The 26,217-nt window shown below is 40.3% G+C and overlaps 1 protein-coding gene across 1 annotated transcript in view; it reads left to right on the top strand.

The window, feature by feature from the left end:
• The window catches only part of TTC39C (tetratricopeptide repeat domain 39C), a 98,820-nt gene that overhangs the window by 33,269 nt on the left and 39,334 nt on the right, over positions 1–26,217 (top strand). The window contains exons 2-6 of the mRNA XM_043444282.1: positions 12,729–12,777; positions 14,829–14,957; positions 18,001–18,115; positions 20,410–20,764; positions 22,859–23,027. Coding sequence (XP_043300217.1) covers positions 12,729–12,777; positions 14,829–14,957; positions 18,001–18,115; positions 20,410–20,764; positions 22,859–23,027 — 817 coding nt within the window. The remainder of the gene's footprint in view (positions 1–12,728; positions 12,778–14,828; positions 14,958–18,000; positions 18,116–20,409; positions 20,765–22,858; positions 23,028–26,217) is intronic.

Here is a 26,217-nt window from a genome sequence, read left to right as displayed (position 1 = left end):
CAGTTAATAACCAATAAGCCTGTGCTTACATTCTGATAGATACTGTCCGGAGGCAGGGGTGATTAGTGTCTGTTTTCTCTTAGGTGATGAGTAACCTGAATATGATCTTCAAGGTTCCCCTGTCCGGAGGGGGTCTTATCCTTCCATTGTCATTCCCACAGGCGCTAAGCACAGAGTTCAGAGTCCACTGGAGAGGTGGCAGAGCACGATCAGCACAGACAGGCCTGAGATGGAGTCCAGGCCCTATGAATTCCTTCTTCATTCCCCCCTCTTGATGCTCTTAACTCATATTATGAGCATCATTCATAGGGATATATTGCACCCTGGCTCTCCAACTGCCAATTAGGGAGAATGACATCAACCTTCAGGTTACAAAGTTCATAATACATTGTAAAATTCAGGGTCCACAAAGCAGAACTATCAAGGCAACTATAACAGTGGTAAATATAGTTTTCCACCAATCGCACTTCACCCAAGATAGGACCGAAGTCCAGAAAGGAATGTTCTCATTTGACATTGCTTTTACCTGGTTTTTCATGTCATCTAAAGTAGTCGATACATTGTCAGATAAGTCAGGAATGTATACACAACATTCAACCTTAATTATAGCACAGGTCCCTCCTTGAGCAGCTGTGAGTATGTCCAAAGCCATTTTATTATGAATTACTGCTTTTCTCATTTAGATTTGCTCTTCATTTAAGGCTTGGATGGCTTCTGTTCTATCTAGGAGGGCCTGTTTGTGAAATTAGTCAAGGCCTCTACTTTAATCATAATATATTTGTTGTCCCTACAGAGGGTACGAAAAAGGCAGCAATATACTCATACCATTGAAACAGATCTTGTCCACCTAGCATGTAAATAAGGTAGATTTACTGGGGCTTGTTGTAGGTTAGGCTTTTGTTACACTGGCATTTATATCAAATGTAACCCCATGACCCGAGTCTGTTGACTGTAGGTCTTACACCAAGAGAGCAAGGAACTTTAAAAAGTTCCCTGCTTTTGTCTCAAACACTTTTTATGTAGATGTTTTCCATCCTGAATATCACCACGCTTAATAGGCTTTAGACCCTTTCAGTGAATTAGAGCTTTCCAGGTGGCGCAGTGGTAAATCTGCCCACCAGTGCAAGAGGCATAGAGACATGGGTTCGATCCCTGGGTTGGAAAGATTCCCTGGAGAAGGAAATAGCAACCCATTCCAGTATTCTTGCCTGGAGAATTCCATGGGCAGAGGAGCCAGGCGGGCTACAGTCCATGGGGTTGCAAAGAGGCGGACGTGACTAAGCATTCATTACACCAGTGAATTCTAACTCAGGAAATCATTTGGAAGTTGAAAGATGGGAACTCGGGGCCACACTCTTCTCCCTGGCTCTCACTTTGCCTTCAGGATCATTCCTCCTCTCTCCTCACAGGCCTCACTGGCTGGGTGCTGGGTCCACTGGGGATACTGGGAGGGTGGCCCTCAGTTCTCCAGTCTGCCAGCTCCCCCGCCAGCCAGTTGCTCTGTGTCTTGCATCCTGCTTCACCATTTCTCTTCTGTAATTGGTCCCCAAATCTCCCTTCACCCCCAAGTCTAAGACATATACCCCTGAATCTACTAGCTCTTCTTTGCAGGATACCAGAAACAAGCCTAAAAAGTGAAGACCTGTGTTTTGCCATGTAATTGTAGAACCAGTATGTGTTTTAAATTACTATAGTGACTGTGAGGGGTGTCTTGCCATATGCACTGGAATGCATTCTTCATGTAGGAACATCCTCGAAATACAACCATTGGGGCAGCTGTGCCTCAGAGGTTTTCCTGGGACTGTTGTCTGGAGGAAGTCAGGTTCAAGGGCCCAGTTATTTTCTCAGTGCTGTGTAGCAGGGCTCGTTTGTTCTGTCTACCTGTAGATAATTACCTCAAGCTATAGGGAGAAACAGACTGTCTGTCTGTCTGCTGCTGCCCCTATGTGGGGAGGAGCCCCAGAGTCTCGGCCTGCCCCCAGAAATGCTCTCATGCCCTACTGTAAGCTGATGGCCTCACTTCACTCTCACTCCAGTGAGAGTCTTTCATGGTTTCTTGGCACCAGGCAGTGAATTGCAAGGTCATTTTCTGATAAGATGCCAGGCCACATCACAAGCAGTCGATGCAACAGAAGTAAACAGCCACCTACCCTAGTGGCTATGAGTGCAGATGCTGCTGAACACATGGCTCCCTGGGAACTGACGGCCTTCCTGGACCTGAGTGGGGAGCCCCTGGGGCCGGCTGAGGGGGCACTGAAGACTCCTAAATCCCTAAGAAGAGTGGGCAGATGATAAACACAGGCCCCAACAGATCAGACCTGATCCAAATGCTCATAAATCAGAAGTCATCGGCTGAATGACTGATTGTGAGGACCTCTGTTTTTAGAGACAGTCTATCCTTTAGCTAAAAAGTTGCCCAAGGATCACACTGTGAATTATATCTGAAAAAGATACAGTTGTATTTCCTCTCTATGAAATCCCCCACTGCTGTCTTCTGATCAAGGAAACAAGTGTTTTTTTTTTTTAGAGCAGAGTGTGTGTGGGCTCGAGTTGATGACAGTCTCATTTCTGGGAATTTGTTAGAACTTGTGGAGGAAGGCCCATCAGATGAAGTGGCATGAAGCGTGGACTTCGTGGGAGATGGGTGGTGGGTTTATTAGACAGGAATGGATTGGGGCCAGTGATCTGCTAGGTTCTGTCCTGTAAGCTTAACCCAATGGCACTTGGCAAAGATGGGCTTCCAACCTTGGGGAGCTTTCACTTATTCAAACAAATGAGTGACTAATGAGATAAATATAAAATAGTAAGCACTCTGCAGAGGCTTAAAATGCAGAGATGCAATTAGTCTTATTAATATATCCTCTTAAGAAACACTAGAGAAAGCGACAGAGTTGGCAAGTAGCCTCTATTAGATTTCATCAAATGTGGTATTCAAGGACACCTTATTCATCCTTGAAAAGGATGATGACAAAGGATGACTTTGAGTAAAATTAACCATCCACTCGCTTTCTGTCACCATTTGTTCTTGGAATATTTCTACCAGCCAAACTGGACCATGTGGGCTCCATGAAGAGGAATGAGCCTTCATGTTTATGTTACATGTTTATGTCATGTGTCTCTCTAGTGTTTAGTGCAATATACTATATACTTGGGATTAAGAAATGTAGTTTGTATGGAAGAATGACCTAAAGTTTATTAGTGTTTTTCCTGTAACACTGTGTATAAAAGAGGTCATCTTTTCATTTAGTTTTAAATTACAGAATGTTATGACCTGCATATATGATTTTAAAATTAAACATGTTTGTTTTTTTAAGTTAATGTATAGTTTTCACCTAAATAACTTTAATGATGAAAATGAAGAGCAGCCTGGAAAACCCTCCGTTGTTTCTTTGGTAGTGAATTGTTGGCTTTTGTTGGACCTGATTTCTTTTCTTAAAAATTTTATTTTACTTTTGACTGCACTTGGGCTTTCTCTAGTTGCAGTGTTCAGGGGGCTTCTCTTCATTGTGGTGTGCAGGCTTTTCATTGCAGAGGCTTCTGTTGTTGCGGAGCATGGACTCTAGGGCATATCAGCTTCAGTAGCTGTGGCGCGCACACAGGCTCAGTTGCCCCGCAGCATGTGGGATCTTCCTGAACCAGGGATTGGACCATGTCTCCTGCTTTGGCAGATGGGTTTTTAACCACTGGGAAAGTCCTGGGCCTGATTTCTTAATCACTCTCCTTATCATTTGGTTTGGATAAACCTGACACTTCAGTCCCTCACTGCGCAGGCTCAGAGGTGGTTGTGTGCTATGGGAAGCTGCTTTAAAACTGGAAACTTTATGAGGGAGAATTAGAAGAAGGTGAGCAGTGGGTTCCGTGGACCGGCTTCCTAATTCTCAGATCGGTCAGGGGAAGGATACTTAGTGAATGGGATAGATCCACTGGGATTCCTATGAAGGTGATTTCTTTCTAGAAAAACCAGATCATGAATTTTACATTCTAGCTTGTAACAAGTTTCAAAGGGAAATATTCCACTGATGCACTCCGATCCTATATGAGACCTAGGGATGCTGTATACCACATGTAAAGGAAGCATGTACTTTTTAACTAAGGTGATTTCAGAATAATTAGATTTTCCTTTTGAAAAATATCCTTATCTATTGCAAATCATGTCAAGAAAAATCCTTTCACATTCTGTTTTCCTCGGTCACCATTTGAGGGAATAGGGTACTTTTCTTGCTAGACCTGTGCTCTAGAGATTTTCCTTCCTTGCCTCTGAGGGCCCTCTTCTACACCCAGCACATGCTGTCTTTAGCCATGTTTGTTGACTGCATGGTGGTGAGTGAGTTGCTGAGAACGTCGCTGTTCTTCCTTGCTTTCATGGTATGAGAACAGAGAAAACTTTCAGTGTCTTTAGTCGGTGAGAACAGTGTCATATCGTTGACTCGAGCAGCTTAGATGTCCCAGTCTGTATTATTGCTGCCACGTCCTCAAATTAGGATTGAAACCTCCAGGTAACTCACTGGGAGAATTTCCCATTTCTGAGTAGGATTTAAAAAATAAGTAAGATCAGTATATTTGGGAAACATAAATGATTGCAGAAGAATCAAGTTCATCTTAGCTGTTGTGCTCACAGTGTACCCGAAGTTAGAGAACTTGAAACACAGGGCAGTGAAAATTGAGCCAACCACTTAGGGGCCCACAAGTACAAATTAAGTGCGGTCTGCATTCAGGTTGTTGGCATCCCCTGAAATCGAAACATTTCAAGACTTAATCCAGTTAATACGGACTTCAGTGTGCTTTAGATTTTAACTCAGCTTTCATTAAACTCCTTCCTATTGAGCTTTTTACTGATTATTTTTCTTACAAGTTGTAGGGAGGAGTTAGCTAGATGGAAGATTTCAGTATTAAAAATGAAAAAAAAAAGAGATAATTCATTCAAATGGCAAAAAAAAAAAAATTGTGGTTCTATTTGATATCTTTGTTCTTGTTCAGTTGCTAAGTCGTGTCTGACTCTTTGCAACCCCATGGACTGCAGCACGCCAGGCTTCCCTGTCCTCCACTATGTCCCAGAGTTTGCTCAAACTCATGTCCATTGAGTCAGTGATGCCATCCAACCATCTCATCCTCTGCTGTCCCCTTCTCCTCCTGCCCTCAATCTTTCCCAGCATCAGGGTCTTTTCCAGTGAGTCGGCTCTTTGCATCAGGTGGCCAAAGTATTGGAGCTTCAGCTTCAGCATCAGTCCTTCTGATGAATTTTCAGGGTTAATTTCCTTTAGGATTGACTAATTTGATCTCCTTGCACTCCAAGGGACTCTCAAGAGTTTTCTCTAGCACCACAGTTCGAAAGCATCAATTCTTCAGTCTCCTTTCTTTATTTTGAAAGGGGTGCATTTAAGACCTTACACTGCTTAAGTAGTTAGTATGAAAAGCAATATTCAAGTCATTTGCATTTATTTTTGGAAAACAACTGTTTGGGAGTCCCCTCATATAAGTGTCTCTCTTTCCTTTGTTGGGGGAGGGGGTGCATTCCTCTATCAGCCTTGTGTTAACGTGCTCTGGGCTACAGCTGGGCACAGCTAGTCACTAAGTGAGTAACTCACTCCCATGTAAGTAGGTTCGGGCTGTTTTGCTGTTGAATCGCCCCATTATTCTGTTTGGTTGACTGGATGATATATATATAGATATATATATATTCTGTTGAGAAATTGTATCAAAGCAACGACTGAAACACAGGGAGTACTTAGAACAAGTAAATTGACTTAAATGATGCACTTTTCTCCCTAAAAGGTGTCTAAGTGTCGAGAGAGAGTCTGCAGTGACATTCCTGAGGCACGCATGGTGATCAGAGCATCTTTAGTTGTGACTGTTTATTCCCCCATGTGCACACATTAATCATGTAAAAATCACCTTTAATCTTATTACACCTTCCCCACAACCAATGTTTTTGTTTTTTTTTTTTTTACTATTTATACATACTGGAACATAATGTACCCAGAACTTTTGTTGTCATGTTAATTTCTGTCAGGCATTTTTCTAGGTGATAATATTCCATCTGGTTATTTCATGACTCATCTTTTCTATTGTAGACTTCTTTCCATTTTCAGAAATTTTTTAGTTGTAAAATATACATAACATAAAGTTTATCATCTTAACCATTGTTAGGAGTACAGTTAAGTGTGTTTAAGTACATTCACGTTAGTGTGCAGCCCATCTCTAGCACTCTGTTCATTTTGCAGAACTGAAACTTCATATCCCTTAAACAATAGCAGCTCTTTCTCTCCAACCCCCAGGCCTTAGCAACCACCCTCTGCTTCCTGTCTCTAAATTCGACTGCTCTAGGTCTCTTGTGTGAAAGCATACAGTACTTTTCATAACTGGTTTATTTCGATTAGCATAGTGTCCTGAAAGTTCATCCATATTGCAGCATGTGTCAGAATTGATTTCTTTTTGAGGTCGAATAATATTTCATTGTTTATATACACCATGGTGTGTTCATCTGTTCATCCATCAGTGGACAGTCAGATTGCTTCCACCTTTGGTTATTGGTGAATGATGCTGCTAGACTCTGGGTATACAAAAATCTATCTGAGTTCCTGGTTTCAGTTCTTTTGAGTGCATCCCCGTAAGTGAAATTGTTGGGTCATATGGTAATTCTGTTTTGATTTTTTGTGTCTCTGGAGCCGTGATACTGATTTCTACAGTGGCTGCATCATTTTACATTGCCACTCACAGTGCACAGTGGTTCTCATTTCTCCATATCCTTGTCAACACTTGTATCAGTATATTTTCTGCTATTTTGATAGTGTCCATTTTAATGGGTGTGATGTGGTATCTCGTCGTGGCTTTGATTGGCATTTCCCTAATGATTAGTGATGTTGAGCATCTTTTCATGTGCTTATTAGTCACTTGTATATCGTTTTTGGAGAAATACCTATTCATGTCTTTACTTACTTTTTAATCAGGTTGTTCGCTATTTTTGTTGAGTTGTAGAAGTTCTTTATTTAGTCTGGACATTAACCCTTTGTCTGGTGTGATTTGCAGATATTCTCTGCCATTCCATAGGTTACCTCTTCACTTTGATTGTGTCTCCTGGCACAGAAATCATTGCCAAATCCAGTGTCATGAAGCTTTTTCTCTATATAGACAGCTCTTTTTTCCACCTAGATTTTTCTTATTCTGGATAATGTTGCAGTGAATGACTTCATGGACTTAGCTTTTTTTCTTCTGTTGCCACTACTTTACTTTACTTGTAGAAAGACAAGTGAAATGTTGAATCAGTTTGTCTCCCTAAAGCCCGTGTTTGAAAATAGTGATCAGAGTAAAGGCTATCACCGGTCCTGTGAGCAAACGTTGTGTCTCTGAAGGATGGTTTGAGGCTTCTAGAGAAGCACTTAATGATGCCTTGATGGGTGATTGATTGACCCCTATGATCCTCTGGGACTATGATTTTGAAAGCAGCATGGGTCACAGAAAAGGCACAGGCCTCTTAAGAGCAGTCGGGGTAGGGGTTGAGTTTAGGTGACTGTTTCTTCAATCTCAGGTTTGAGCGTGACTGCCATGGGCTGATTAAGTTCAGATGGCCCCAGATTTCCTCGGTAATACACAAAGTTCCGTCTCCCCACTCATTTGAAGGGGAGAGAAGTCATTTTGGAGAATTCTAAGAACATAACATTATATGAATATAGGACATTTTCAGAAAAATCAGTCTTAACTCTAGCCATTTGCCATCATGTTTAGGGGATAAAATTACATTTGAAAAAGCATATGCGGTTAGTTATAATTATTTAATGGAAGGATGTTCCTTTGAGAATCAAATATGTATATTACCTCCCACTGTATTTTAAGAAACGATCTTCATCAATCCAATTTTTAATCTGTTGGAGAAACTTTGTTGTTTTTAAATTTCCATGGCAATGTTCATAAATTTAGAAACAAAATATCCACTGCATCTTTGTGTTTTTAACAGTTTTCTCACCTTTGGGAGAGGCTTCAGAGAAAATTTTAAGTCATTTTATTACTCATGGTTCATATTCAAAAAGCAAACTATGGCAGTGATTATTAGAACCCTTCTCATCAAAGAATTCCAAAAGACATCACCTTTGGAGAGTGTTTTTATGCTTTTTTAACTTTTTATTTTGAAAAATAGTCTATAGCTTCCAAAGTATTTAAAATAGTTTAATCAGGTCCCATGTTCCAATCAGGCAGCATTAATCATTATCAAGTCATGGGAAATCGTGTTTTATGTATACTTCTGCTAACTTTTAATTCTCCTACCTCAAATTATTTTTGAAACAAATCTCAGTTGTCATTTCATCTGTAAATGCTTTCATATACATCTCTTAAGAAGTCCTTAAAATGTAGGAGTAATACCATTTTCATACCTAAAAAAATTAATACTGATTCACTAATAGCATCAAATACATATCAGTGATCATTTATCTATTTTTTGAATTTTCTCTTTTTCATAAGGAAAAACTTTCCATATAGTAAAGAATATGTAAATATCACAGGGTTAACTACTTATATCCAGATTAAAAATATTTCTAACATCAGTCAGTACTCCCTCAAAGATACCACTGTTCTGAAGTCTGTCATCATTAGTGGTCAGAATAGTGATTTTGAACTTCATGTAAATGGAATCATTCAGTATATACTCCTATATATCTGACTTCCTTCACTCTACATCTCTGAGATTAATTCATGTTTTTGCCTTTAGCAGTAGTTTGTTTTCATAGCTGTGAGCTATTTCATTGACTGCTGCAATTATTTGATGCGTTCTACTGTTCATGGGCCTTTGAATTGTTTCCAGTTTGAGGCTTCTAAGAATAATACTATTAAAAAACCATACATGTCTTTTGGGGGCATAATAATGCAATTCTGTTGTACATGTATACTTGGGAGTGAACTTACTGAGTCATAGATAGGCCTGTGATTAGTAGATCAGAAATGTGGATGGGGTTTTAGTAGAGTAGGCATATCGCTTTAGTAAATACTACCAGGCAGTGTTTTAGAGTCCAGATACTCTACATCCTCACTAACACAGGTATTATTACCAGTCCTTATAAGTGTGGCCAGTCTGATGAGCATATAGTGGTATCTCGTTTTGGTTTTAATTTGTATTTCTCTGATAATGAATGCTTTTCAACACTTTTTTATATACCTATTAACTTTTGGATATCCTCGCTTGTGAAGTGCCTGTCCAAGACTCCCCCCCACCTTTTTTTTCAAACTGGGTTGCCAGTCAGTTGCCAGTCATTTTTTTTTTTTTTTCAGTCATTTTTTTAAATTAGTTTATGGGTGTTCTTTATGTGTTCTCAAGACGAGCTATTTGTTGAATATGTGCATTTGCCTTCTTCAGTCTCCTGAGAGTGACCAGAAATTCTTAATTTTAATTCAGTTCTGTTATTGGGTAATGTAAATCTACAGCTTTGTTGGTCTTTCAAACTTGATTTGGCCATTCTAAGTATTTTGCTTTTCCATATATATTTTTAGTTTAGTTATGGAGCACTTTTTATCTCCATGTAGATTCTAGAATCAACTTTTCAAACACCCCATCCCCTGGGAGTTTGCTTGCGATTGTATTGGAGCCACAGTTCAGTTTAAGAGAAGGTATTATCTCAGCAATTATGAGTCTTCCAATCTGTAAGAGTTGGATGTCTCTTTATTTACATTAGTGTTTCACAACTAGAGTTGATTTTGTCCCGATGTTACATCTGGCAATCTAGAGACATTTTGGTTGTCACGGCCTTTGGGGGCGGTGTGTGCGGGGGAGGCAGTGGCTTCTACTCTGTCATCTTGTAGGTAGAGGACAGAGAGGCCGCTCAGCATTCTGCAATGCATAGTACCGCACCTCCCCAACAAAACTATCTGGCCCCAAATGTTAAGAGTGCAACTGTTGCAAAATGTTGACTTAGATTTTTCATTTTCCTTATTGTTTTGAGTTTTTGGCATAGCAGTGTTGCACATCTTGGGTAGACTTATCCTTAACTATTAATATTCTGGTGCTATTGTGAATGATAATTTTTTAGGTTTCGTTTTGTAATTGTTGCTAGTGTATGTGTGGCTATAGATGAAAAAGATGCGGGTTGTATCCCTGGGTCAGGAAGATCCCTTGGAGTAGAAAATGGCAACCCATTCCAGTATTCTTGCCTGGAAAATTCCATGGACAGAAGAGCCTGGTGGGCTACAGTCCATGGGATTGCAAAAAGTTGGACACGACTAAGCACACACACGTATTTGTATTTGTTGTTTTATATGTCTCTTATGTCCCAGTTGTTTTATATGTATTTTACAAGCTCCCTTGCAGTTTTCTCCTCCTTACACTTTTTTGTTGTTGTAGAAACTAGCATTTTTCCTTCTTTGCCACCAACATTGCTGTTGAAGTGATGATCCTTGCACTTTTGAGAACATTTCCAGATCTCCAAATTGAATCAGTTTTATGTAGAAACACATGTGGGGGCAAAGATTGATTTAGAGGAGCTCAATTAATACATGATCACCTGGATCATGTTGAGTTAAAGAAAATCAGGTGAATGGAACAAGGGACTCTTGTTAGATGGAGTGCTTACAGCACCAGGCTAAGAGCAGCAGGGAGGATTCTTGCTTCTCCATCAGTTCATTATCAAGTGGCTAATGCATCTCGGTGCCCTGGGGTTTATGAAGACAAGTAGGGGAAAATGTTTCTCTTGGGCTGATTTGTCACTTAAATGAGAAGAGGGTATGTGAAGTACTAAGGTCTTGGCTAGGACAACATGAATCATTAATAGCCTTGGCTCCCAGAAACCTAATTTTAGTCCAGAACAAGAAGCAAATGTAGCAACGCTAGGCTCTTGATTAGCTTCTTTCATTTCTTTCATGGGCAGTGGCTGATGTATAAGCAGGGAACGGGCAAGGATGGGGGCAGCCGGGCTACTCAGCTCTTGATTGAAGTGTGTCTGTTTCTGAAAGGCGGAGCTCTTGCATTCCATCACTGATTCGTCTTTGTTGGTTGCCCACTGTGTGTAAGGCATGACGATGAGGGGGGGACAAGGCAGAAAATAGTATTCTGGAGAGGACCCTGATTACACAATCCAGATTATAATACTGCAAGATGGGAGTCTGTCATGACAGGTTAGGGGAGAGCCATGGAGTGGAAAACTGACCTCTGACCTGGCTGATGCAGAGTTGGGAGGACGGAGCCTGCCCTGCGTGCTTGGGAGGTGTGTTAGAGTTGGTTCATGGCTGTGAGCGCTGGTGTGGGATTCGTCACCCATCACTAGACCTTCCTAATTCTTGTAGATCTAAGGACCTGTGATGTGGGGGTGGATAGGCTATTCTTCACCATAGAGTTGGAGTAGCTACCAAGTTGATAGAGGATGAACATTTCAAATTAGAGTTGTTGATCCTCACCCTTGTCCTCAATAGACACCCCCATCCAAGAGGAAAATGGATGTGCTTGCCACTTGACCCAGCAATGCGGCCTCTAGCAGTTTATTCCAAGAGTACGTTTAGACTCTCTTCAAAGATATGTGTACAAGGATATTCCCCCGAGCACTGAGTATATGTATATGTACACATACATATATCCATCTAAATGGGCACACTTTTCTTCCCATACATACCCCCAAACACACACATGGTTACATAGGACATGGACTAAATTTCCAACAGGGGATTGACTAAATACATTGTTCATGCCTTTGTTTATAATAAGCGTATATTATTTACATAATAACAAGCGCAGGACCATTATTTTTAAGAAGGCTGTTACAATTTGCTTTCCCTTTAGCGCCGTTTATAGAGATTTGGATTTTTGTACTAATTGTGAATTTGAAGCAGAACGTTTATCCTTATATTCTTTAAATTGGATTGGTACTAGTTTGATCTGGCTTCATATTTTTGGCTTACGTATGAAACCAGATAATGATTGAGTATTACAGCAGGGTGATGACTGGCTCCATGGAGGCATTCTGAAAGTTCTTTGGTTGGGATAAGTGAGTTTGGCTTAAGTGATAAAACCTTTCGATCTACTCTGAAAATAATATTTTATGTGTGCTAAGTTTTGAGCATGTTTGCATTTTAAAAGCAAATATTAATGTCAGATGATATCACTTGTGTGTGGAATCTAAGAAAGCAATACAAATGAGCTTATTTACAAAACAGAAATAGACTCACAGACATAGGAAACACATTTATGGTTACCAAAGAGGAAAATGAAGTGGGGGACGGATAAGTTAGAAATTTGGGATTAATGTACACACTGCTATATATAAAATAGATCAACAACAAGGATCTACTGTATAGCACAGGGAACTATATTCAATGCCTTGTGATAACTTACAGGGGAACAGAATCTGAAAAATATATGTAGAACTGAATCACTTTGCTCTATACCTGAAACATTGTAAATAAACTGTACTTAAGTTGTTAAAATGTATAGAAAATTTTTTTAAAAAAATGAATGTTAATAATCTTCCCTTGGCCACATTTTTCCAGATAATCAGATTGATTTACTAAAGCAACACCTATTATAATATGACCTTCTTGTTCTCCTTGCTTTGAAGAGTCAGGTGAGGGGGAGGTTCTGTCCTGTGAACTTCCTTGCCTTTTTTACTTTATTCTTAGGGTAATTAAATCGACTTGAAGACCATAACAACTTACATTAAATAATTAGTAGGAGTCTGCAATGATCCTGGTATATCAAATGTTTCTAAAATAAAATTTTACAAAAAAGTAATTTTAATTTTACTTTGTTTTCTTAACAGAAATCATAGCCCGTTAATGAGTTTTGGAGCCAGCTTTGTCAGTTTTTTGGTAAGTTAATGTGGGAAGAGGCTGTGGTGGGAAGGAAGCAAACACATAATGTCTGTCTTTTAATGGTTACCGGCTGCATAGATACACTCTTGTGGAAAATCTTTTGCAGTTTAAAACTGGGATTTAACTTTTTCCTATACACCAACACTTATGAGATATCCTTCCTTAATTTAAAAAATTAAATGCTTATATTTTTTAGAGTATTATATTTTTTCCAAGCAAAATCCTTTTTAAAATAAAAATGTAATTGAAAGATCGGAGGGCTTCCCTAGTGGCTCGGCTGGTAAAGAATCCACCTGCAATGCAGGAGACCTGGGTTCAATCCCTGAGTTGGGAAGATCCCCTGGAGAAGGGAATGGCTACCTACTCCAGTATTCTGGCTTGGAAAATCCCATGGATGGAGGAGCCTGGCAGGCTACAGTCCATGGGGTCACAAAGAGTCGGACAGGACTGAGACACTTTCACTTTCCAAAAATTAAAAATGCATTAGAGTTGAAAAGAAAATAGACTTTGGATAATAAAAGTTTGAAACTAAACTTTTGTTAAGTTTATCAAAAGTTTATTATTTATTATTATTATTTATCAAAAGTTTAAAACTATTAAATGTGGACTGGAAGACAAGTTATTTTAGCAGCCTTAAGTTTCTCAGTTACTATTGTGTTTTTGAATGTTAGTACTTAGGAATTGAGGGAATAGGTTGCAGTTAGGTTTTAAAGTAAACTGGGCAATGCAGAAAATTGAATGCTTTTATTTTTCAGAAATATTTATCATACAAACTACTTTCAAACATAATTTTAAAGAAAGTATCATGTAATTATGTAACTGCAAAAAAAAAAAAAAGTCCTGAGTAGAGACTGAGAGAAGTAAAGTGGAGAAAGCATTTAGATTCCAGACAGAAAAAGCTCACCAAATGGGCATATTGTATGCAGCCTTGCAGCACCAGTGACAGGCACCAGACCAGCTTCTGTTGACATGGGTTTTCATTCAGGCTTCTTTAGTCTTATTACCAGGTAATACAACAAATCTTTTTAACAATTCTTAAGGCCTTCTGTTTGCAACATAGTTCCAGATCTTAAGGAAAGTGGTACTGGGTGGGGGTCATAAGTGGTACCCACCCATGTAGCAAGGAAGGATGCTAGGGAGACATGGCAGAAGGCTTGGCTGGGTGGGAGGAGGTGGGTGGTGGGGGGAGCCCGTAGCAGGGTTGGTATTTGGTTGGAAACTGTGGGAGGGAGGCTTGGGCAAAGGTGGCTAGTGTCTGGCTGGAATGGAAAAGTAGTCTAGAGTCATACAGAGAAGGCCTAGGGTACCAGAGTGGTCAGGTTGGATGTGATGGGGGTGGAGAGCTAGTCACAGTGAGTTCATCAAGTCCTTCCAAGAACCTGGTGCCCTGTCTCTGCCCCTGAAACCCATTCATCTCAGCAACCTCAATTCTTCTGGGGGAAAGTAGCAGGTTTTCAGCAAAGAAGGGATTGTTTCTATCCCAGTGTGTCCTGAAAAAGTCTACCAGGATTGGGTGCTTGGAAATGAGCTGAGAGTGGGAATTTTTGACTGGGAACAATAAGAAATGAGTTTTTTATGAATGAATCCATTGGAATTGCTGTCCCTGAAAAGACCGATAGTTTTTAAAGAGTACCTGCTGGCTGATGTTTCATTGGCATTTTGTGCTGTGCTTGATGGACCCAGGGATCCCATGCATGGGTAGAAAATGTCTATTCTAGAAGCTGAATTACAATCAGAAACTGTATACAATAATTTTTTTTGTTACTGTGTTTAATAACAAAAACTTGTCAAACAGTAATTGCAAAGATGTGTTAAGCATGTATTTTTTCATGCTGGTGTAGTGGAGATATGTTCTTGTTTCATACTGAGATTATATTTTTTTCAATGAATAGTGTATGTGGTAGCATTCTGATTCTTTTACTAAGAATAAATCATTTAGATGGCTTTCCCTCCTCCCCCCTAGTTTGGAGTTGTATTGTGATAAATTGGCCTAAATTTTCAGACACTTAACGATTCATTCATTCTTTCCTTATTTCTTTCTTTGGAAGAATGCCATGATGACATTTGAGGAAGAAAAAATGCAGTTGGCGTGTGATGACTTAAAAACTACAGAAAAGCTGTGTGAAAGTGAAGAGGCTGGAGTAATTGAAACAATCAAGAATAAAATTAAGAAGAATGTAAGTACTATGTCTTTAGGTTATGATCTATGTGCCTCTTACTTAGAACATTCTTCATTTACTTGGTTTTTGGTGTTTAGAATATGGCTGAAGCACTGAGTGAGTCTTACAGCTTTTGATTATGTAAAGCATGTTTCTTTTTTTTTTTTTTTAATGCGGACCATTTAAAAAGTCTTCATTGAATCTGCCACAACCTTGCCTTGGCTTTATGCTTTGGTTTCTTGGCCCCCAAGGCATGTGAGATCCTAGCTCTCCAACCAGGGATCGAATCCACAGCCCCTGCATTGGAAGGTGAAGTCCCAACCACTGGACCACCAGGGAAGTTCCTAAAGTGTGTTTCTTAAAGGAGTAGAACCTCCTTTAGTCATTAGAACTTTTCAGTGCATGTTCTCTTGGTTTCTTAACATTATCTTCTTCCACAGTGGGCTGTGTGGCAAGGATGTTTGTCATGAGGCTTTCATATATGTATTTCATGTTTTGCATTTTGGCATAATTCAGGAATTTAGCTATTACCTCCTTTTCCCCAGGCCTTCCCGGTCTTGGGTAATAAAATAGTCACAATGACATCATAATCCACTCTTCCTGATTTTTTTTTTTCTTTCAATTTTCAGTGCAAAAGCGCTAGACTTTAGAGAGGTGTCCTCCTACCCCTGATGTTTCTGGAGCACCCAGGGGTCTCACAAGTGTCACATGTTTAGCTGACACACCAGTCTGTTAGTTTCAGACAGCAAAAGCCACTTGTCTTTTCTGCTCCCTTATGTCGCTCCACGTGGCTTCACCTCTGCTCTGGCTTATGGGGTCTACCATGAGGAAGCCACAGATGGGCCCAGAGTACTGTTTACTGAGGCTGCAGAAGGGCCAGAGTTCTCGATTCCTCTCTCTCCAAACCCTATATCAGTCAGAGACCGAGTCTCATTGCCTCTTTCTTAAATACGTCCTGCATTCATCTCCTTTCCTTGCCAGTTTCCTAGGCCAGCCACCGTCTCCACTTGCCTAAGACAACCCTCACTGGTGTTTCTGCCTCCAGTCTCACTGTTCTCTAATTTGTTCTCCAAAGTGCAGTCACTGAGATGCAGATTACATGTTGCTGATTTCATTTGCAGTGTCCCTGCGCCCCACCCCCCAACCCCTGCCATTGCACTGAAACCCAGGCTCCGTAATGTGACTGGCTTGGCATTGACTTCTCCTCTCCATCGAATATTTGTATCCCTCCCGACCTGGTTCCTGTCTGTCCTTTAGTTCTTCCTCGATGTCATTTTCTCCAAAGACTCAGATATTAGTCCCCAAGTCCTGTTAGTGTGTTCCCTACAGGTTCCCATAGTTCCCTGTACTTCACCCTTCAGAGCATTTACTACATTACGTGGTCCTCAGCGTGCCTTCGTTAGACTGTAAGCTTATTTACATGTCTGTCCTCAGCATCTAGTACCACGCCCAGCACATAGGTTCATAATCAACATTAGTAATGGGTCCTTGCAATTTAAAAAGCATTTTCACATGCAGAGTATCTCATTAGCCCTTCAGAGTAGATGTTATTACAAGCAAAGAAAACAGAAGCATCAATAGATTGACGTTTTCTTCAGTAAACAAAGTAATAGGTGCTGGAAGTAGGACCAGGAACAACAGTGACCGTAGGTGAATTCTGCTAATCTAGAAAAAAGAGAAGCCAGCCATTTTGTCACATATACTCTGCATACTTTTGTCATATTTGCAAAAAGTCTACCATTTCTTGTATCATCATGAAAACTATTTAACCTATTTTGTTCAAGTTTACCTTGTGTTAAGAAGGCACTGTTCTATTTCATAGTGAATTTTCTTCATTTAGCATTCATAAAACCAGAATCTTACTAAAAAGTAGAGCTTTTGGTTTTACTTTTTCATGTTTTATAAAGGTAGTCACCTTTAGAGGTTATTGACTAAAATTTCAAGTTCAGTTTGTGATTCATTCAAAGCTAATTTTTAATTGAGGGTGTTTTCTCCTTAACTAGTGTTATAATCAGGTTCCATCCCTCACATCTCAGTTGCATGCACCAAAGGAATGAACCCTAATATGGGTCCTTCCTGAAGGCAGATGGCTGCAAAGTCTCTTTTCACATTGTTTACCTGGGGCAGTGTTTTATACCTTCAGTAATTTTTTTTTTTTTTTATAAATAACTTTGTTGTTTTTGTCCCTGTTGTTCGGTTGCTAAGTCACGTACAACTCTTTGTGACCCCATGGACAGGCTCCTCTGTCCTCCACTATCTCTGGGAGCTTACTCAAATTCAAGTCATTTGAGTTGGTGATGTTATCTAACTGTCTCATCCTCTGCTGCACCTTTTTCTTTTTGCCTTCAATCTTTCCTAGCATTAGAGTCTTTTCCAGTCAGTTGGCTCTTTGCATCAGGTAGCTAAAGTATTGGAACCTCCACTTCAGCATCAGTCCTTCCAATGAATATTCAGGGTTGATTTCCTTTAGGTTTGACTGGTTTGATCTCCTTGTAGTCCAAGGGACTCTCAGGAGTCTTCCCCAGCACCACAGTTCAAAAGCATCAATTCTTAGGCACTAAGCCTTCTTTATGGTCCAGTTTTCACATCTGTGCATGACTCCTGGAAAAACCGTAGCTTTGGCTAGATGGACCTTTTGTCAGCAAAGTGATGTCTCTGCTTTTTAATACACTGTCTAGGTTTTAAACTTACATATATACAACTTACATAATGTAATAAGTTTTTAACTTACATTGTTTTGAAAAAGGTAAAACTCTAAAGTTTTGTGTGGGCTTTCATGTTTCCCATGAAGTGTTTCTATTATTAAGAATATTTGTCTTTGAGTTACAAGGCTCTTTGAGTTACAGCATTGTGTTGGTAACAAAATAAAGCTAGACTTAATGGAGGAAGCTGGAACTCCCAGGCTCAGAGTGTAGTGTAAATGTGGTCTTGGATTTTAGTGACTACTGTTCCATATGTCCTATGTGAAGTTATTCTGCCCAGTAAAGTAATAGTTTTTTGTAAAGAGTGATGCTGTTCTTGGGTGTGATTTATCTGTATGTACTTTTTTCCCACCAAACAGGTTGATGTCCGAAAATCTACCCCCTCTATGGTTGATCGGCTTCAGAGGCAGATAATCATAGCTGACTGTCAAGTTTATCTGGCTGTGCTCTCCTTTGTAAAGCAAGAATTGTCAGGTATGCTAAAGCATTGTTTTTAACAGTTTTTGCTATTCAGTGGACACAATTGGTAATACCCCATACTTTTTTTTTTAGAACACCTTGTATTTCAGTCTTTGAAAACATGTGGCACCTGTTTGGGGCATGATTTTGATTTATTACTTAAGAAATTGATACCAGGAGTGCTTAATGTATATTTAGCGGAATAGTTTTAGTTCCAAAATCTTTTTCATCCTCTTGTCTGTAGATAGTCTGTCATACTTAGAGATATTACCTGTGCCTTAGATAGAGTAATAAACTGATAGGTTTTTTGGTGTGTGGGTGGGAATCAAGGTCTGATAATCACCCTTTAAAGTGAAATATAACCAGTTTGTTTCTCAGCAAATTGTTATTGAAAGACTGAGCGTGTACTAAAGATTTCCTAACATACTTGAATGACCAACATTTTAACAGCCCTTAATGAGGAGTATAAACTGATTCTTATTTAGTTTGCCCAAGACAAATGTTTTCCAGGATTTTGTAGTTTTGATATCTTGAGGAGTGTAGATTGGAATGGAGACTGTCAGAGTTCACTGTAAGTTTAACTTTGATCCTAGTTCTTCCTCTTTTGTGGTTTTATATCTCTGTTCCTGATGGCAGATATCTGCCTCTTTGGTAGCTAGGGTCTACTTGAAAACATGAGTGTTCAATAAGGAAATCAACTATAAATCACAATGAGAAAAGCATTTTCTTCCGAACCTGAAGTGAAGAAGGGTTTGTTGCTGCTAAGTCATGACATGCACTTTTCTTGATCTGGGCTACTGGCAGCCAATTTCCGTTTCTTTCTTCTCTGTCTCCATTTCATGCTTGAGGATGGTTTGTTTCTCTTTGGCTCAAGTAAAAAGTAGGATTTAACTTTTATTGTGACCTCCTAAATGTGGACTTCCTAGAAATTATCTTTGTGGGCTTAAAAAAATATTCAGAACCTAAAAGTTGAGAACTCTTTTATTCAGTAGGAATTTTTAAACCTTCAAGCTGAGGAGACTGTGCCTCAAGTAACGGAGAAAAACTGCTCCAAGGAGTTGAAGGAGGAGCCAGGTTATATAAAAGTTTGGCAACAAAGAGCAGGTAGTCTGAACATCAAAAAAAATGATTGTTGATTAAAGGAAACCAGATAACCCAAGTTAAGGGATTTAACCCTTTTCTATGTATGGGAAGATGCAAGAGTCTGGGCTCACTGAAATCATTCCGTTGATGTGCACCTCAGCTATCCGGGGCCGGTATCCTGTTTTCACATCCTGCGCTTCCTCAGGGCTCACTGTAGTGAGTGGCTGCGGTCTGACGACTGCTAGCGGGCAGGTATTCTTTCCTTCCTGAGTTCCCTCAGGGCTCACCAGCTTGCCATCTGTGGTGGGGTGGCAGGGAGGCTGGGAGGGGCGCAGGTTCTTCTGTACCACCCGAGGAAGGAATCTGCTGGAGGTGTTGCTGCAGAACATCCAAGGGTCTGAAGTACAGGTGTAATAAGGTTTAGCCAAGAGCACTCCAGTGGTATCATAGAGACTGCCAGTGGTAGTTCAGGAATGCGGTAGAGGATTTCACACTATACGTGGGATAAGTTGGATTCAGAGGAGGCTTGCATTCATTCATTCAGCTGATAACAGATGCTAATTGGAAAAGACCCTGATACTGGGAAGGACTGAAGGCAAAAGGAAAAGGGGTCAGCAGAGGATGAGATGGTTACATAGCATCACTGACTCAATAGACATGAGTTTGAGCAAACTCCAGGAGATAGTGAAGGACAGGGAAGCTTGGGGTGGTGCAGTCCATGGGGTCGCAGAGTCAGACACAACTGAGCAACTGAACAACCGCAAAGATCCTACACCCTCACTACTGTGTGAGTGACTCTATTTAATGAACAAAATAATACATCGCTCTTGCCATCCACACTAGTAAAGTGAAAGTGTTAGTCACTCAGTCATGTCTGACTCTGTGTGACCCCATGGACTGTAGTCACCAGGCTCCTCTGTCCATGGAATTCTCCAGGCAAGAATACTGGAGTGGGTAGCCATTCTTCTTGACCCAGGGATTGAACCTGGGTCTCCTGCACTGCAGGCAGATTCTTTACCATCTGAGCTACCGAGGGAGCCCCGAAACAGACCTCAGGTAAGGAATTTAAGCCATATAAAGAAAAACAAGTTGTCATGGTGGATAACAGTTTGTATTTTTTTTAAATTTTGATTTTTTCAAATCATTCTTCAGTATCTTTATTATTAGTATAGGAAAATTATTTAAATGCTTATTTTTTTCATACTTTTTTCCCCTTCCCTTTATAGCATATATAAAAGGTGGGTGGATCCTTAGGAAAGCCTGGAAGATTTACAATAAATGCTATCTGGACATCAACGCCCTTCAGGAGCTGTATCAGAAGAAGCTAACAGAAGAGCCTTTGACTTCTGATGCTGCAAATGATAACCACATTGTGGCTGAAGGGGTGTCTGAGGAGTCTCTGAACAGACTGAAAGGTGCTGTGAGCTTTGGATACGGCCTTTTTCACCTTTGCATATCCATGGTGCCCCCAAACCTGCTCAAAATCATCAACCTGCTGGGTTTTCCTGGAGACCGCCTGCAGGGGCTTTCTTCACTGATGTATGCAAGCGAAAGTAAGGACATGAAGGCCCCTTTAGCTACGTGAGTAGCTATATTGCAATGCTTTGGTAGATAATATAGTTGAAAGTAAGTAAGCGACACTCAAAACCTTTATAGGAAACTTCAGGTAAAATCAGTGCTGGGTTGGTTGACATGTTGCCATGCCTTTTATGTTTCAATGGAATGCCAAGGACCATGTTTTTGGTGATGTTTAGGAGTTAACTTTGGGAAACAGGGAGAAGGAAATGGCAACCCACTCCAGTCTTCTTGCCTGGAGAATCCCATGGACAGAGGTGCCTTGCGGGCTACAGCCCATGGGGTCACAAAGAGTCAGACACGAGTGAGTGACTAACTTTCTTGTGGAGAACAGAGCACTGTTCTTAAGTCTCATGAGTCCTGTATTTGATTTTTATTTATTCATTTTTTAATTTTTGTGGAAAGCCCCTCTTCTTTACCATTTTCTTTTTAAAATTTATTTTTATTTTTTTAATGAGTCCTGTGTTTTAAACAGGCAAAACGATCATGATTTATAAGCATTTAAAAGCAGTGACTCTGCCAGTCACTGAGATTCGTAATCCTGATTTTGGACTTCAGAGGATATAAATTTCATAAGGCTGTTCTGTGATTCTGAAATCTCTCTTCTTTTATCCTCATGTTGGATAATTTTTCTTGATGACTCTAGTTGGTCTGTTGGTCTCTTACTGTGGCCTGGACAGTCTGTGCTATTCAACTAAATTGAGTTATATTATATTGTTCAGACTTAAATGATAATTATTTATACAGAAAAATGTGAAGAAGCTGATATAACCATCCAGAGCAAGGATTCATCCATTTCCTCATCAGTTAAAAACGATGGGTTTTTTTTTCCGATCTGATAAATATCACCAACTCTATGGACATGAGTTTGAGCAAGCTCCGGGAGTTGGTGATGGACAGGGAGGCCTGGGGTGCTGCAGTCCATGGGGTCGCAGAGAGTCAGACATGACTGTGTGACTGGACTGAACTGAAATATCTGCTACCATTTGCAGTTTGAATAATTTTATGAAATACTGTTTGTGCTTTGACATTGCACCACTTATCAGAATTTTTCCAAAAGATGTTGGTATCACAGAGAACCTTAGTTTGCTGGGTTTCTACTTAACGTCAGTATTGAGGAATTTTGATGCTAACTCCTAATCGTTTGGTAGCGACTATAAAAAAGTCATTAATTTTTCATTGTAAAAATACTCATGCCTTCCCAAACTCCTTATATTATACAAACAGTGGTCCTTCATTAATTTGACTTAGTGGATTTATAACTTGTGATAATACGTCTTTTTTAATAACATTTTCTGTGAAAGGAATGAATTGAATTAAAAATAATGTAAATTAGTCTGATCTCCAGAAAAGGGTCAAATTTATGCACACTGGAAGCATATATTTACATAAAAATATTTGTTGTGTTGGTTACACGATTTTGTCTTTCAAAGCCGATCCCAGTGACTCTATTTTGTTTACCTAGTTTAACATGGCCTTTTTCTTGAAAGGGATGAGTTTGAAGTGAGAGAATTTTAAGTAACTTATTTGTTTGGTTTTCAAAGGCTAGATAAAGGGCCCTTCTGTTCCTGTAACTTATTTTAACTTAATTTTGTGTAATTTTGCTTATGGTTCCTGTATTTAAATTCAAGGTGTGAGGCTTACTTACAGTCTAACTTTTGTGAACACAAGAGAAAACAAATGCTTTCCTTTTGTAAAAAGTAATGTGGAAAGTAATTATAAGGGGACAGTAAATTCATGATCACTAGTCACTGTTTCTAATTTATGCATTGATGAGAACAGAGTAGAATTCAGAGATTTACGTAAATGATGCCTTCAGCAATCCATCTAGAAGCCTCAGAAGAACTACATGCTTCTGTCACCTTATTCTCTTCCCTGGTGGGAGTATGCTGATTTATACATTGTGCTCGAAAGTTGTGGTTTTCCAAATATGGATCAAAATAACACGGGGAAAGATACAGATTTTTACTTACTCAGGGACTGCCTAGGGAGTTTTCTGGAAGGAGTGTGTATGGGAGGAGCACAGACTGATTATTTTCGAGATTGGAAACACTGTCAGCAAAGTCCGCGTCTCTCACGGGTTCTGTCCCTCTTCTTCAGATTAGCGCTGCTCTGGTATCATACTGTGGTCCGCCCGTTTTTTGCCTTGGATGGCAGTGATAACAAAGCCGGCCTGGATGAAGCAAAGGAAATTCTTCTCAAAAAAGAAGCTGCTTATCCAAACTCTTCCCTCTTTATGTTTTTCAAGGGACGCATACAACGACTAGAGGTACTGTGCCTTCGCCAGCTTTTTTAAAATAAAGCCTCTGTTGCTTGAATCTATAATTCTCATTCAGAAGGGGCTAGTTCATAAGGAGCCCGAATGTCTCAGGGCTGACATCCTGTGCCTTGCGTTCGTCATTGCCATGGGAGCCTCTCCAAGGAACCCAGAGTGTTTCGCAGTTACCTTCTGTTCACAGCTATGGGTGAAGCAGGGCCGGGGTCCCTCAGAGGTAAGACGAGATGCTGTGCCCTGAGCTGAAGACACGGGAGCCCTTGCGAATGTCTTAGTTAAAGCAAAATACTAGGTTGGCTAAAACATTTGTTTGGGTTTTCCCATAAGATGTTATGTGAAAAACCCGAACAAGCTTTTTGACCAACCCAATGTGATTTTTTTCCTTCTCTGGAGTTACTATTAATCTATTTCCAAATGTTCATCCCAGCTGACAGTTGATTCATGCTCATGTTATTGCCTGAAATGTCAAGGACAGCAAAGACTCTGAAACAGTAGTAGCCCGTATTACTTTTTCATGTGCTTCATGTGGCTAGGTCCCATGCCAGGGGCTTTCACACACACCATCCCATTTAATCCTCAGAACAAGCCCACAACAGAATGATCCCCTGCATTTTACAGGGAAGGTCAACAGGGGTCTGAACAGGCTTCACATGACCTCTTAGCTCACCCAGTGAGCGAGGCTAGGCTATCTCATTCCAGAAAAACAACATACCTGGCCTTTGAGGGGGTTCTGCTTCTCTCTGCACCTCTTTTTTTTTGTGGCTTCCCAGGTGGCTCAGTGGTAAAGAATCTGCCTGCCAATGCAGGAGATGTAAGAGACATGGGTTCAGTCTCTGGGTTGGGAAGATCCCCTGGAGAAGGAAATAGCAACCCACTGGAGAATCCCATGGACAGAGGAGCCTGGCAGGCTACAGTTCATGGGGTTGCAAAGACTATGTCTGACTGGCTATGTCTGAGTACAGTTAGTATGTGCACCTAATGGTACACAGTCCTCTACGGGAAGAACTATACCATCTCAGTGCCTGCCTCCCAATACCTGCACCTCTTTTTTTATGTCAGCCTGCTTGAGGGCGCAAGGATCTGAAGAAAAATGAAAATCTTTAAAGAAAAAAATGTATTTGATTTTAACTGAAGGATAATTGCTGTACAATGCTCTGTTGGTCTCTGCCATACAACAGCGTGAATCAGCCGTAGGTATAGACATGTCCCCTCCCTCTTGAATCTCCCTCCCACCACATGCCACCCTTCTAGGTCATCACAGAGCACCAAGCTGAACTCCTTGAGTCATATAGCAGTTTCCCACTAGCTAGCTATTTTACATACGGTAATGAATATATTTCAGTGCCAGTCTCTCAATTCATTGCACCCTCTCTTTGCCGCACTGTATCCAGAAGTCTGTTCTCTATGTCTGAGTCTCTATTCCTGCCCTGCAAATAGTTTCATCAGTATCATTTTTCTGGATTCCATATATAGGCATTGATATGATATTTGCTTGTCTGATTTCACTCAGTATAACATCCACCTCACTAGAATTGACTCACATAAATCCCCGTTTATGACTGCATAATATTCCATTGTATTTATGTATCAAAACTTCTTTATCCATTTATCTGTCAGCAGACATTTAGGTTGCTTCCATGTCCTGGCTATTGTAAATGGTGCTGCAGTGAACATTGGGGTACATCTATCTTTTTCAATTATGGTAAAATGAAAATCTTTATAAGAACTTAACCACGCGTGTGAAAGAAGGTGATTGTTAACATGATGTTCCACCCACATGCTCACTAGCAGCTACTAGTGTATCAGTGTGAGGTGTAATAACCTCCGCCCTCAGTTAACCAGGCATCCGCAGCATAATCGATGCTAGGAGTCAGACCCTTGCCCCCTGAGAAAACCCCGCACATGCTTATGAAGATGTTTGCCTAGCAGTGTTTTCATAAGCACAGGAGGTGATTCTTTCACTAATTTTTTGTTGGCAGTGGAGTGTATGTTACTTTCCCAATAATATCTCTTCTTCATGAAGTGTCTTCTTAAACCCAAGGATGCCTTACGTTTATATATGGAATCGTATTTTAAAGATTATACTAATAATTTATAGTTGAAACAACGCTGAAATCTCCCCAGGATCAAACTTATGTAAACCCATGTCCAAGTCATTGTTCTTCTCATTACTTTGAGATTGTTTTTCTTTCAAGTCAGGCTCCTGAGCCTTCAGTGACATTTCTCTTCTTTTCTCTTGCTTTCTTAAAAACGTAGTTTTGATCAGCCTCCTGTGTGAGCCAGTCTGCTGTTAGTGAATTTTTCTTTCAAGCTCAGGGTTAGGGCCCTATATGTGGGGAAGGATGTTCAGGCTATTCAAGTTCCCATACTCCCTTGGGTTTGTGCAGAGGGAAGTAAGCCTGTAGAAGGAGATTTTAATTAACTCAGCCTTCTCACTTCAGTGGCTATTTCTGAAATGAAGAAAGCTGGGTACAGGGTAAATGCTTTCTTAGATGCATGATGCCTTTCCTTTAAGAAATTGACATTCTGAATAACTCTGAACCTGACGATACTTGGCTTAGTGTTCAAAGGAGACTTGCCTAGTGGGGGTGAGAGCCTGACGTTTGCAGTTGTGTACAGTGAAGCAGTGAGGCCAGGCATTAGGCATGTCTAGATCTCTCTCGATCAGTGGATGCCCTTCCTTTTCTCCCTTGATCAATGAGTGCTCTAAATTGGGTTTTGAAACTGCTAAATAGAAATGCAAAAGTCAGGATTTATGTTTCATTATGCTTTCCATCAGACCCTGATGCTGGGAAAGATTGGAGGGAGGAGAAGGGGACAACAGAGGATAAGATGGTTGGATGGTATCGCTGATTCAATGGACATGATTTTGAGTAAGCTTCGGGAGTTGGTGATGGACAGGGAGGCCTGGCATGCTACAGTCCATGGGGTCACAGAGTTGGACACGACTGAGCAACTGAACTGAACTGATGCTTTCCATTTTCATTAATTTTTGAGCTGGTGCTCTGGGACAACCCAGAGGGAGGGGGTGGGGAGGGAGGTGGGAGGGGGGGTTTAGGATGGTGGGACACATGTACACCCGTGGCTGATACATGTTAATGTATGGCAAAACCCACCACAATATTGTAAAGTAATTAGCCTCCAATTAAATAAGTTAATTTTTTTAAAAAGCAATGCTTATCTT

Source organism: Cervus canadensis, chromosome 23, assembly GCF_019320065.1.
Source record: "Cervus canadensis isolate Bull #8, Minnesota chromosome 23, ASM1932006v1, whole genome shotgun sequence".
NCBI lineage: Eukaryota > Metazoa > Chordata > Mammalia > Artiodactyla > Cervidae > Cervus > Cervus canadensis.
Note: the sequence above shows the minus strand (reverse complement) of the source record. Positions and strands in the feature narration are given on the sequence as shown.